Source organism: Scylla paramamosain, unplaced genomic scaffold (genome assembly GCF_035594125.1).
Source record: "Scylla paramamosain isolate STU-SP2022 unplaced genomic scaffold, ASM3559412v1 Contig1, whole genome shotgun sequence".
In the NCBI taxonomy this organism is placed as follows: domain Eukaryota; kingdom Metazoa; phylum Arthropoda; class Malacostraca; order Decapoda; family Portunidae; genus Scylla; species Scylla paramamosain.
Genome location: NW_026973666.1, coordinates 622501 through 637593, shown reverse-complemented (window position 1 = coordinate 637593; position 15093 = coordinate 622501). Strand labels below are relative to the sequence as shown.

The window sequence follows — 15093 nt, the reverse complement described above, 5'->3', positions numbered from 1 at the left end:
ATCTCTCAAAGCTCCCTAATGACTCAGCACTAAGAACCTGACTGTTGAATCCATTCCATTCATCCACCACTCTGAGAACCAATTCCTATATTTTTTTGAAATCTCACTTTCTCAAATTTGAACCCATTATTTCTTGTCCTATCCTGATTACTGATCCTGAGAATAATGTAACCTGACAATTTAACCTAACATAACCTAGCCCTGAGAATTTTGCTTACATCACACAAAACATGATATTTCTCAGATCACTTAAGGCTGAGACAAGGGAGGATCAATAGGAAGTGTGGCAAGTTAAGTTAGGTTAGGTTATGATCATGACTTGTTTGTTTGTGGCATGTTTGGATTGGGTATGTTTGGCATGTTTTTTTTTATTATATATATATATATATATATATATATATATATATATATATATATATATATATATATATATATATATATATATATATATATATATATATATATATATATATATATACATTGTTGTTTTTTATTCATTAATAACCTTGCCATCTACATACTACATATTTTTAACATTTTTTTTGTATTAATTTTTGAAATATTGACACTCACAAAAATGTAGTTCTCTCTCTGTACAGAAATGTTTAACTACTTTGGTTTTGTACTGGTATACAGTGGAACCTCAGTTACCAAACACTTGCCTTCTTGAACGATTCAGTTTTTGAAAAAAATTTTGAATTCTTTATTGCTTTGGTTGCGGTACCATAATTCGGTTCTGGAACAAAGTTACTTAATTTCTAATATTAAGACAGAGCAAAAACTGCCATTTAATACTAATTTTTAGTTTCTATAAATATCTACTTCATTTTTATATATTTGGAAGAGGGACACAGAGTATAAGACAGTAATTCAATCTTTTAAATAAGGTAAATGTGACCCCGTTGAAAAGCCTTGATGTAAACAAACAGTTTTCAGCGCTCGAGTAATCCCAAGCCACCTGGGGCTCTCTCACTCTCTTGATGACCCCCAATGCCATCACTACTGCACAACTGCCTTTTTCCAGTAGCTTTTCCCAGCAGCAAGATGTCTAAGCATTATGATCACCTTCATTTTGGCAGTAGGTGGGTTTCTCCTCTCTGTGTCTCTCTGGAAGGCTTCCTTCACTTGATTGGTCTAAACCAGTGGTTCTTAACCTTGTTTGACCCATGCAACCATTTCATAGTATGTCAGAGTGTCATTCCTTCCCTCCTTTCCAAGATTGCCTTAAAAATGTGCATTCCAAATAATATGCATATTTACAATTTTACATAGATTATTTTTATAGTGGAGTTTTACAAATTAAATGCCAATTGAAAATGTTGATGGACTTATAAAACTTGAATAAAAGTAAAATAGTTTTTGTATATTTATGATGAATGAATTAACAGACCAGACTGAAGCATAATGCAATAAAAGATCAAAGGTAATAAAAGATCAACATTCTAACAGTTTGAGTTTGCCAGTCTCTGGTCCCAATTCCCCCTCTGAAAACCTGAAATTCCCCCCTGGTTGAGAACCCCTGGTCTAAACAGTATCTTCTGATGAATTCCGTGTCACTAAGTTCATTCATTACATCCTTTCTGGATAAATAATTTATGAGCTGGAGATGTTGTGAAGCAGCCATCTTGGCTTTGGGGAGCATCTGTCATAAGCCGCTAAGACAGTGTAGACTGGTGTCTGGGAATGGATTAATCCATTTTACATTGATTCCTATGGGGAAAATAATTTCGGTTTTTGAACATTTTGGATTTTGAACGCCATTCAGAAATGAATTAAGCTCTAGAACTGAGGTTCCACTGTATATAATGAGTTTGTGCACAAAATATATAAGGCGCCCAGGGCCAGAGTGATGTAAGCGACCTCGTGGCCAAGATTATTATTTTTAATGCAATGTCTTCCCCAATCTTCCTACCCTAATGGGAGAGAACGCAGGTGTCAGAATGGACCATCCAATACGGTCAAAAATCCATCCAAGTGAAATTATCCATGGAACCTTCTTGTTGTGCTTTAGTGATAGTTATCAATTGCTGGGGCCACAGCAGCGCGGGAAGAGCCAGCCAATGACGGCTCGTGTTGCAAGTCATGTGTCACACAGGTGTAGGCTGATTCCGAGTGCTGAATAGATTTAGAGTGAACCTACACCTACACCTACACCGGGACACTTCCCCACCACCACACCCACACACTTTACAGTCTCCCTCCCTCCAGTCTGCTTGCTACCCTTAATGGTAGGCTGCTGTCTTAATTTTGCTTTTACATAAACCATTCATTATTATGGTGGACAACAGCCTCTTTAGGAGCCAGGACCCTCCAGAGGAAGAAATGTGGAAGAAAAATATTGCTAAAAGACGAAGAAGCATGGGGGAAGCCTGCGTGAGCTTTGCAAGCATTGGGTGATTTTATTATTTCTTTATATTCTATTATCCTTTATACTGGTATATTTTCATAACGTTTATTAGTTATTTTGTTTTAGTTTATTCCAGTTTATTATTTTTTAAGCTTGCATTATTCTCTTTCTTTGTGTTCATCTTAGAAAGTACTGTATGTCGCTTATATTTTTGTTTCATAAAACTGAGAAGTTTACTAAAAAGAAGACTTTTTAATGGTTGTGATTCCTCTATTGGTACATAAAAAATAAAACAACTTGATAGTATAAAGGAAATAAACAATATACAAAAAACAAAAATAGATACAATTTTAATGGAGTTGTGTGATATCCTTAACAAAATCATATAGAAGAAAACGCAGTCACCTATTTGTTTTCATATTCTAATTTAATTATGATTTCATAATGTAATTCAACTGATAGTTGTATAGGACATAAATTATTGAATATTTTGATACCAATCATTTCTTTTTATCTCAATCCATTGAAGAGATATCGCATTTTGAAACTTGCAAAACCTTGACAGCGTTTTTCTGTTTTTCATTTCTGGCGTTTACGTCACTCTGGTTCTAGGTACCTCATATATGACAGAAAGTACTTTTAAAAACAAACACACACACACACACACACACACACACACACACACACACACACACACACACACACACACACACACACACACACTGTCTCAACCTCACCTAACCACACCCACACACACATTACTCATATTATTACCACATACACTCATGACAAATTAGCTCCAAAAGACAGGACATTATGAATTTGACTCAATCTTGTAAAAATACAATTAGCCATGAACACACAAATATTTATCCTAAATCTAAACCTAACCAAACCATACTTAAAACTATCATAACCTAACTTAATCAGACCTAGCCTAACTTAACCCTTTTGCAACATAACATAACCAAACCACACCCTCCCCCACCCCCTAAAACACCCACACATTGCAGGATGGCAGGCATGGCCAGCATCCCAGCTTGGCAAGGTGCCCCACAGCCACAGCTCCCCAAAGGACAGATGCCACAGCTCCCCACAGGACAGATGCCATAGCTACAGCAGCTCACCTCTGTAGTCGGTGCCTGCCCTGTACAGCAATTTCAGGTGAGTTGATCAGGCCATAAGTACCTGTCCTTAATTGCCTCTCTCCTATTCCTCACTTGTCTTGTTCTGACCTGTTTTTTGACCAGTTTCTGGCCTCTATTGTCGTTTCTTTTTTCTTTCTTTTTTATGCTTTTTTTTTTTTTTTCTTTGGTTTGGTTTGTTTTATTTTTTGTTTGTTTTCTCTTGTTCTCTTTCTCTTCCTATTTTCTCTTCATTTTCTTTTTTTCTTTATTTTATTATTTTTTTTCTGATTTCTCTAGTAAGTCAATCTCTCTCTCTCTCAATCTCTCTCTCTCTCTCTCAATCTCTCTCTCTCTCTCTCAATCTCTCTCTCTCTCTCTCTCTCTCTCTCTCTCTCTCTCTCTCTCTCTCTCTCTCTCTCACCCTTGTCAGCTTGTTAGTGTCTACACGAACACCAGGTCTATCTCTAATTAGAAAAGTGTCCTGTATTTCTACTTTTCATTTTATTTTTTTTCTATTTCTCTTCAAAAGTTGGAAGGTTTTCACTTTTTTCATTCTCTCTCTCTCTCTCTCTTTTTTTTTATTTAAACAAAAATTTACATCAGGCTTAAAACAACACGTTTTTTATGCTGTTATTTGAAAAGCCTATACTTAAATGTAAAGAAAATATATACAAAAGCGAACTCATCCTACTATATATATATATATATATATACACATGATTAACACAGCACTAGTGTGGGAGTTTGTGTTTTACGCCACCTGTGTGCAGCCACTTTCACTTGCTGGAGTGTCATTGTCTGTGTATCACTCGTGGCTGCCATAAACACATTCCACAGTCTGGAGGTTCTGGCTGTGTAAGAGCGCTGGTGCTGCCTCGAGTAAGATCGAGGCACTTGCACCAGCATGTCACTGGAGGTGGTGGTCCTGGATTCCCTCTGGACAGCTCGTGGTGGGAGCCTTAGCGAGCTGAGATGAGGGACCTCCAGAACCCGGGACTTGTGCTGGACCACCAGCGCCGACACGTCCCGCCGATGCTCCAGCGACGTGACTCCAGTCTGCTCCTCCTGCTGCTGCTGCTGTCTGTCCATCCCCACCAAGCTCAGGGCACGTCGTTGCACAGCATCCAGTCTCTGCAAGTGGGTGGGGGTACTCGACATCCAGGACAAGGCACTGTACTCCATACAAGGCCGTATCTGAGCCTTGTACAGTGTGAGGATGCCCCGGGAGTCGAGGTTTCCTGACATCCAACGCAGTGCAGAGACTCGCTGGGAGACCTGGTGGGCAACAGCAGCAACATGGCGGTCAAAGCGCAGGCCACAGTCCACTGTCACTCCCAGCAACTTGACGTGTTCCTGGAGGGGAAGTGTCTGGCCTCCAAAACTCAGACAGCCTGAGACGGCTGGGGAGGCAGCTGGGGACCGTGAGATGACCATGGCCTGCGTCTTTTCTGGAGCGAAGCTGACTTGCCACGCCTCTCCCCACTCCATCACCAGCCTGAGCTGCCTATTCAGCTCTCTAACGGCTCGCTGACTGTCGGAGCGGCAGTAGGAGCGGGAGAGACTGCAGTCGTCGGCGTATGCAAGCAGAGTCGGTATTTGCCGCAGGAGGTCATTGATGTATATGTTCCACAGGATCGGGCCCAACACTGAACCCTGTGGAACTGAGGCCTATATAGGCCTGCCTCTCTCTCTCTCTCTCTCTCTCTCTCTCTCTCTCTCTCTCTCTCTCTCTCTCTCTCTCTCTCTCTCTCTCTCTCTCTCTCTCTCTCTCTCTCTCTCTCTCTCTCTCTCTCTCTCTCTCTCTCTCTGAAGCATACATATACAACAACATTGCTGGTTCTTTCACTATACATTCATTATACAGTAGTGAATGCATGATGTATAAATTTTATTTGCCTCATTGCACCACAATACAGGTAGCAGAATCCTTGTGGTGTTTATAGATTCATACTTTTATCCATTTGTTCAGGTGTTTATTGTTCCAGTGTGAAAGTTGTGATTTTTTAAGACTTTTTTTGTCCTGTAAAAGTTTGTGGTGTTACAGACACACACACACACACACATGCACACACGTCGTCGTCGAGTAAACAAGCAGTGATCCAAGCTCCAGCAGAGAAAGATTTTGTTTGACCACGGCCACCACTAGGAGCCTAGAATGTGTCTGCAGGTAGGAGCTGTGCTCAAGTAGAGTTGTCCTGTCTCCAGAAATAAAGAAATAAGGGAAAATTTAAGTAATAACAGAGGTAATAAAATGAGTAAAAGCTCTAGCAAGGCGGACACCATAGGTGGGAGTGGAGTGTTGCCAACAGTCACCATTCTCGGGATTTGAGGAAGATGATGAATTACATGATAAAATGCAAGGAAGGAAAGTGTCTTTGATGGAAGGGATGATCAGTGACCTCATTGAAAGAGTGAAAAAATTAGAAGAAAAACAACATGACCTGGAAGAGGAAAACGAAGAATTGAAAACACTATGCGCTGATCTAGAAACAAAATTGAAGGAAAACAATGATATTGTAAAAAAAAAAAAAAAACAGAAAAATGAAGTGATAGGGATGAAAAGTGAACACCAAATCTGGAGGAAGGAAAAAGAGGAAGAAAAAGTTAATTTTACAGAAATCATAGAAGTGGAAAAGAAGGAAAAGACAGATTTAAGTAAAGAAATTGTGAAAGTGATCAAACAGAAGGAATCGATGGTAAGGGACACAGTGGACAAAAAAAGAAATGTATTGTTATATATGGATTAAAAGAGGAAACAGAGCCAGTAAGATACAAGAGGGAAAGAGAACAAAAAAAAGGTAGCAGAAGATGTTGTAAGAAATATACAGAGAGAAGATTAGGACTGGGTAAGTGAAATTGAGGAAATGCATAGACTGGGGAAGTGTATAGAAGGAGGAGAGCGACCACTGAAAGTAAAATTTAGGGCACAAACAACAGCTATGGAAGTGATATCGAATGTGTGGAAACTGGACAAGACAGAGCAATACAGGAAAGTTTGGATAAAGAGGGACATGAATGAGGAGGAGAGACTCAAGGTAAGCGATCTAATAAAAGAAGCAAAGACAAAAAACGAGAACTGAACAGAGGAAGAGAAAAAAAAAGTTCTTTGGAAGGTAAAAGATGAGAGGCTCAGGAAGTGGTATCTGACAAAAGAAGAATAGAAAATGTAAATAATATATAAAAAAAATAAAGAGTGGACAGTGGCATATACAAATATAAATGGTTTAACATCAACATTACGAGAATTGAATAATTATACAGTAAAATCCCTCTCATCTGGCATTTGAGTATCCGGCAGCTTCAAGTATCCGGAACATTTTTCCCCGAGCCTTAAAATCAATAAAAAATCAATGTGTACTCATAAAATCGATTAAATTATGATTAATTATGAGGACAGCACAATCCCTGAGTTCCAAAAACAGTTTAATGTTAAGGATGCGATATTCATGGCTTCACTTGCTTGGCTAGACGTTAAAAGGCAAACATTGATGCGATGTTGGCGCAAATTGTACCCTTTGATGATGTGTGATGATGAGGATGATGAGGAGTTTGAAGGGTTTGTAGGTGGCATGAAAAATTCGGTGGTGAGCGAGCTGAGGGAAATGGGGGGGAAATGTGCAACTTAAAGTGACAGATGAAGCGTTACAGGAATGGGTGGACGTGGACGAAAATCAGGCCGTAACATTCCCTCTCACAGACGAGGAACTTATCAACGCTGTAGTAGAAGATCATTTAGAGAAAATTAGTGATGATAGTGATGATGATGATGATGATAATGAGCCTAAAGTAACTTGGGAACAGGCTGTGAAACACAAAGCTGGCTTTGTCAGGTTTGCTGAGCAGTGCACATACATGTCAACCCGAGATGTTATGACCCTTCACTGCATTGAGAATGAGTTTTTGCTGCAAAGAAGAAGGGGCTGCAAACAAGGAGACATTAGAAACTATTTTAAAGTAGCTTGTAAGGGAAAAGAAGTGGGGCAAACAAGTACAGAATCTGATGATGTTGATGACCCGGAGGGTGTTGAATGAGAGGTGTGGGGAACGAAAAAGTGTCACAAACACTCGTACATTTTCATATCTTTATTGTATGCTATACATGTTGGCTAATATTGAATAAAGCAAATAAGTGTATACGTACTTTATTTTTGTAACCCATCAACTTATTTATAAGAGGAAAGTATTAAAGAGAATGTTAGTACAGTAGTATTGTGTGTTGGTGAGTGTGAGGTGGCAGCGCGGGTGGCGACGTGTGGCACGGTGATCAGCTGATCTTTGTTATGGTAAGATGTGTGAGTGTAGGGTGGTGATTGTGGACATAATTTCACTTCTATTCAAGTATCCAGCATGCTTCAAGTATCCGGCATGTCGGCGGTCCCGTTGATGCTGGATAAGAGGGATTTTACTGTATTAAGATAAAGCAGTCCGACATCATGGCTGTTACTGAAGTTAAACTAAATGAGACAACAGAAAATATAAGAATTGGTGAAACAACAGAAAATATAAGAATTGGTAATAGTAATTATAATGTGTGGATAAAACATAGAAATAGTAAGAAAGGGAGAGGAGTCATGTTACTTACAAAGAAGAGTATAACAGTGGAAGAGGTTGAAATAGAAGAAGGAATGGCAGAAGTAATTAGAATTCAAACAAAAAGGAAAGGAGAAGGAAGAAGAGATTTTACAGTGGCTTATGTACCCCCAAAGACAAATGCATGGACACAAGAGGATTATAAATTATTGTTAAGAGATACTAGTAATTGTTTGGAGAGAACACTGGCAGAGAGTAACAATATAACACTTATGGGTGACTTTAATTACAAGGAGGTATGCTGGGAAGAGTGGACCATGGAAGGGGGTGAAGAGTCATGGGGATATATGCTTCAAAATTTAATAATGACAAATACTATGACCTAGTGGATTGGAGAAAATACAAGATTTTGTGGTAATGAAGAGGCATCAAGGCTAGACTTGGTGTTTACAAAGGAAATGGACATCATCGAAGGAATAAATTATCGGTGCCCACTAGGTAAAAGTGACCATCTGTTAATTGAATTCAGTATAGGCATTGGTCCAATAAAAAAATAGGAATGAAATTTACAAGAATGGGAGATATAATTACAGGAAAGCAGATTTTATCAGGTTGAGGGAATATTTGCAGAGGCTAAATGGAAACAATTGTTCACAGCAAGCAGTACACAGGAAAAGTGGGACATATTCATGGAAATTTATAATGAAGGGGTCAGTAGATATGTACCAAAGATCAAAACAAAGAAAGTAAAAAGGAAAAAAAGACTGGTTTAATATTAGATGTATAACAGCAAGAAAAGAAAAAGAAGCAGCATGGAATAAATGGAGAAAAAAGGAGGAAGTGAGAAATGGGAAGATTTCAAGAAGGCAAGAAACAAATATATCAGAATCCTGAGAGATGAAGAAAGGAATTATGAGAAAGATATAGTTAACAAATGCAAAGATGAGCTGAAGTTATTCTTCAGATATGTGAATGGGAAGATGAAAAAGAGGCAAACAATAGATAAATTAACGAAAGATGACATTACATACGAAAATACACGGTTACAAGCGGAATTAATGAACAAATGCTTCCAGTCAATATTTACCAAAGAAAGCAAATTTGAAGGAGAAAGAGCATGGCACAGAGACAATGTGATGAGAGAGATACAGGTGGACATGAGTGAAATTAAGAAGATTATGAAAGATTTGGATGTAAGTAAGACTCAAGGACCAGATGGAGTGTCCAACTGGATACTTAAGGAATGTTGTGAACAACTGGTAGAAGGTATACACAGTACCATAGTATGTTCTTTTAAGGAAGGAAAAATTCCTCTAGACTGGAAGAGAGCCAATTTTGTGCCCATTTTTAGAGGTAATAAAGAAGATCCATTGAATTAGACCAGTGTCTCTAACAAGCATGGTGGCAAAAACAGCAGAAAGAATAGTTAAAAACAAATGGATGGAATATTTAGAAGAAACACATACATTAACTGACAGACAATTTGGTTTCAGAAGTGGAAGATCTTGTGTCACGAATTTAGTGAGCTTTTATGGTAGAGCAATTGATATAATTCAAGAGAGAGAGGGTTGGGCAGACTGTGTTTATTTATACCTAAAAAAAACATTTGATAAGGTACCACACCAGAGACTGATATGGAAAATTAAAAATATAGGGGGTTTGCAAGGAAACACACTGAATTGGATTACAGACTTCTTGAGGGATAGAGAAATGAGAACAGTAATAAAGGGAGTAAAAATCAGAATGATGTAGAGTTACAACTGGAGTAGCACAGGTCTTAGCCCCCGTAATGTTTCTGGTGTATGTCAACGATATGGTGGATGAGGTTGACAGTTATATAAGTCTGCAGATGATGTAAAATTATTGAAAAGAATGGAAAACAATATGGATTGTGAAATATTACAGAAAGATCTAAATAAAATACATAAATAAAATACATAAAGTAAGAAATGAAAAATCGAATTCAATGCAAAGAAATGCAAGGTGATGGAATTAGGAAAAAGCAAAAGAAGATTGGTAAGTTCCTACACCATGGGAGAAGTGGAAATTAAGAAAACCAAAGAAGAAAAGACTTAGGAATTACAATCAGTGATAATTTATCACCAGAAAAACATGTAAACAAAATAGTTGGGGAAACCTATGAGTTAACTAAGAAAGGTGAAAGGGGCATTTGCTTACATGGATGAAGAGATGATGAAAAAGTTGATGGAATATGTGATTCGATCAAAACTAGAATATGACATAATTGTTTGGTCACCCTATAATAAAAAGGAACTAAGGAAAATAGAAAGGATCCAAAGAGCTGCAACCAAATTGCTACCAAATTTGAGAGATTTAACCTATGAAGAAAGATTAAGGAGAGAAAAAGAGGAGACCTGATTGCTATATACAGAGCTTTAAGAGGTAAGGATAAAGTTTGTAATGAGACTGAAACGTGGCAACTCCAAGCTTTATTCAACAAAATACCAGGCTCTCATATCTGTAACAGATACAGACAAAAAAAAATAACTACCAACAATTACACAACACATTAACTCAATATAAACAATTAATGACAATCATGCAACACAGCACGAACATAGTACATAACAGGACAAAACAACATAAATACACACACAAACTCACACATTAACAGAAGGAAACAGCTGGGTCTGCACTGGCCTGTGGTACCATTGTGACTGACAATACACAGTGCTACCAAACATGAAAACAGTAACACCAATCAGTGTTGCCAATGTACAATAATTACCACATTCTCCCCTCCTAGAAAAATTCAACATTAACAAAATGAGTTCCAGGTAGATATCCGAACATATCAGGTTTAATCCCATCCGTAACGATCGGGGGGCTTCAACACACGAGTTGACCTCCTTAACTCAATGGGCCCAGTGGGTGAATGGGAATCATGATTATTATGAGGTTGTACACCTTGGGTTTTGGGTGAACCTGGGGTCTCTATATTTCCTCGTGCTTCATCCTGGTGCACAGGAGTCGTCGGACTCTCAGGACTTGGAGCTAAGTCACGGATAGACACGGTTGACTCGTGGCCATCTGGATATTTGACACTTGCATACATTGGGTTCACATCAACAAGTTCTGCCTGATCAGTTAATGGTTCGTGTTTGCTAGACCTAACATGCCATCGCAATAACACTTGTCCAGGGGTCAAAAGCCATGATGGTAATCCATTTCCAAAACTAGAACGTCGTTGAAACCTGAAGAAACGTTCATGTGGGGTCTCATTGGTTGCAGTACATAAGAGTGATCTTATTGAATGCAAAACCTCAGGAAGCACCATCTCCCAGTGTTGATTCCTCAAACCATGAGATGCAAGTGTTAAGCAAACAGCTTTCCAAATAATTCCGTTGTACCTCTCAACCTGGCCATTACCCATTGGGTGATAAGGTGTTGTTTTGCTTGTTGCTATCCCTTTCTGAGAAAGGTACAGCTTCAGTTCTTGAGAAATAAAAGAAGGACCTTGATCTGAATGAATAAAACTTGGCATTCCACAAAGACTGAAGATAGACTCAAGACATTTGATTACTGTTTTTGAATGCATATTTGGACAAGGAAGTGCAAAAGGAAAACGTGAGTATTCGTCAACAACTGTAAGTATGTACTTATTGTTTGTGGTGGAAGGCAAAGGTCCTTTGAAGTCAATGCTAAGGCGTTCCATCAGTTGTGTGACTTTAATGAGGACCCCTTGTGCTGAATGATGGAATTGTGGTTTTTGCTGTGCATAGACCTTACAAGTAGCACACACCTTTTTCACATCATCTGTTGAGAAGGGAATGTTCTTAGACCGCACAAAATGCAAAAGCCGAGTTACCCCAGGGTGGCAAAGATTCTCATGGATGTCAGTGAGATTCGACATTGAGGAAACAGAACAGCAGTATGCACGAGTCAAGGTATCCGGTGCAACATTCTGTTTCCCAGGACGATACTGTATTGTATAACTGAATGATGCCAGCTCCAGCCTCCACTCTTGTATCTTGTTATTCTTTATCTTGGTTCGTTTTCTGTTGTCTAACATGAACATCACAGAGCGCTGATCAGTAATCAGAGTAAAATGTCGTCTAGATAAGAAATGACTCCACTTGTGAACTGCTTCAATAATAGCTGTAGCCTCCTTTTCTACAGCAGGATAATGCAGCTCACTTCCCTGACATTGACATAAAAGCTACTGGCCGGCCACCCTGGTTTAAGACTGCTGAGATAGCGACCTCCGAAGCATCACACTCCACAACAAAAGGAAGGCTCTCATCCACAAATCTTAGAGAAGCATCCATAAGCTGCTTTTTCAAGGAGTTAAAGGCAGTTAGTGCTGATTCACTCAGCGGAAAAGTTTTCGTGTTTATCAAAGGTTGAATTTTATCAGAGAAGCCAGGGATCCATTTAGCATAATATGCAAACAACCCTTGAACTCTTCGCAAAGACCCCATATTGGTAGGAGGTGGTAATTCCTGAAGGGGACGTAATCTGTCAGGATCAGGCTTTATGACATTATCACCAACACAATACCCGAGAACATTGATTATAGGCACAGACATAACTGATTTAGATTCATTGAGGGTGAGCTTCCGTTTTCGAACAACCTCCAAGAACTTCTTAACATTTTCATCATGCTCATCCTGAGTTGATCCTGCTACAGTAATATTATCGAGAGATGGGAAAGTATCTTTAAGATCCTCATCTTCAACTAATTTATCCATAGCTCTCTGAAATACAGCTACTCCATTAGTGACACCAAATGGAACCCTACAAAACTGATACAGTTTTCCTGCACCCTCAAAAGCAGTATACTTCCTCTCACTCTCTTTAATGCTGATTTGGTGGTATGCACTCTTCAAGTCAAACGTAGAAAACACCTTGTATTTTGCAAGATTATGTACCATGTCCTCTATCCTCGGGAGGGGATATGCATCTAGTTCTGTGTATTGGTTGATGGTTTGAGAATAATCAATACAAAGTCTCTTTTTGTGCCTGTCAAGTGGATCTTTCACAACTATGACCTGTGCTCTCCATGGGGATATGCTTGGCTCAATGACGCCTTCAGACAGCAAGTGTGATATCTGGTCATTTATAAATAACTGGTCATCTTTGCAATAGTGTCTGGATTTAACTGCAATTGGTTTACATTGTTGAGGCAAGTTCGGAAACAGTGAAGGCTCCTCGATATCAGCTGTTGCCAATGCACAGTTACTAGTTACCCTTAAACTTGGCTTATTTCCCCCATACTGAAAAGTTACACTCTTGTGTTGTTTTTGAAAATCATGACCCAAGATCACATCACAATTTAAATCCTTTAAGACTCCTAGCTGAACACATGAGTAATTTTGATCAACATGACCCAAGTCTACTGTAACATACCCTGAGGAGCTAGTATTTAAAGATGCTGACGCCATTGAAATCTCCTTGCTTGCCGGAACTACTGTCAGCTTTAATTTATGTGCCACTTTCTCACTTATGAAGCTATCCGAACTGCATGAGTCGATTAGTGCCTTCAATGAATGACCATTGACAGTGATTTCTGTAGCTGCATGTGAAAGATTCTTTGGAAAAGTGGCAGCAAGTGTGAGCAGAGTGGGATTATACAGTGTGGCGGTAGTGCTATCATAAGCCTTAGCCTTGGATCTACAGACTCTGGCAAAATGACCCGTTTTACCACAGTTGTTGCATGTAACAGAACGTGCAGGACAACTAGCCCTACCTGTAATGTGGAATGCATTACCACAAAAATAGCATTTCTTCTTAGATACGTGTGCAGCAGCGACAGTCAAGTCCACAGGTGGTCTTCTTTCTGCCCCTTCTTTCGTTGACTGCTGTTGTTAGTCATCACTGGGCAGTTCCTGCTGTCCTGGAACTAAAGCAGCAGCATGAGGAACAGGCAAGGAAGACGTGTATGCATCATCATTCCGCTGGGCAAGGTCCAATGTAAGGGCTTGACTGTATGCCGCCTCCAGATTCAAGGACTTATTTTCTAGCAGGCGCTGATGAATAAATGCAGAGGCAATACCGTTAATAAACGCATCACGTACCAGCTTCTCCCGATATTGTTCAGCTGTGACTGCCTTGAAGTTACAGTCCTTGCTTAGTTTATGTAGCTCCCTCAAAAATTCATCAAGGGATTCGCCCGACTGCTGTCGTCGGGTTGCCAAAACATGCCTTGCAAAAATCTCGTTTGGTAACTTGACGTAAACACTCTCCAGTTTTGCAATGGCACTTTCATATGAAACACAGTCTTCGATGAGTTCATACACACTCGGGGATACACAGTTCACTAGAGCCCTCAGCTTGTTAGGTGCGGCCTCTCCACTCTCCTCAATGAAGTTTTGAAACGTGCGGTGCCAGTGTTTCCACTCCTTGGCCGCCGTAGGAGAGCTGGGATCCGTGTCCAGTTGGCATGGCTTAAGCAACTTAGCGATGACGGGAATTTTGTTGAATAAATTGTAGTGAGACTGAAACGCTTGGTGGCAACTCCAAGCTTTATTCAACAAAATACCAGGCTCTCATATCTGTAACAGATACAGACAAAAATAACTACTGACAATTACACAACACATTAACTCATTATAAACAATTAATGACAATCATGCAACACAGCACGAACACAGTACGTAACGGGACAAAACAACACAAACTCACACATTAACAGAAGGAAACAGCTGGGTCTGCTCTGGCCTGTGGTACCATTGTGACTGACGATACACAGTGCTACCAAACGTGAAAACAGTAACGCCAATCAGTGTTGCCAATGTACAATAATTACCACAAAGTTGACAAAGAAGACTTATTTGTGTGGGACTCAAGAGATACAAGAGGACATGGAGTGAAATTGAAGAAAACAGCAAGTAGAAGAGATGTCAAGAAATATGATTTCCCAAATAGAAGCATAGAAATATGGAACAACTTAGATGAAACAGTGGTACAAGCAACAAATATTCATGAATTTAAAGTTAAGCTGGATGCTTATAGATATGGAGACAGGGCAGCATGAACATAGCTCTTTTCCTGTAAAACACAACTAGGTAAATACACCTAGGTAAATACACACACATTCACTCTTAGCCCTTTCAGTCTCTGATGGTC

General features: G+C 39.3%; 1 protein-coding gene across 8 annotated transcripts in view; it reads left to right on the top strand.

The window, feature by feature from the left end:
* LOC135095828 (uncharacterized) overlaps positions 1-15093 on the top strand; it is a 61659-nt gene that overhangs the window by 34604 nt on the left and 11962 nt on the right. For 7 of the 8 annotated variants that reach the window (XR_010264520.1, XR_010264519.1, XR_010264516.1 and 4 more), the window contains one exon: positions 3361-3511. Coding sequence is in view for 2 of the 8 variants with exons in the window: in XM_063996953.1 (XP_063853023.1) it covers positions 3361-3511 (151 nt within the window). In the remaining 6 variants the exon portion in view is untranslated. Of the gene's footprint in view, positions 1-3360; positions 3512-4311; positions 11953-15093 lie in introns of those variants that run through there. The other variant, XM_063996954.1, reaches the window with a different exon arrangement.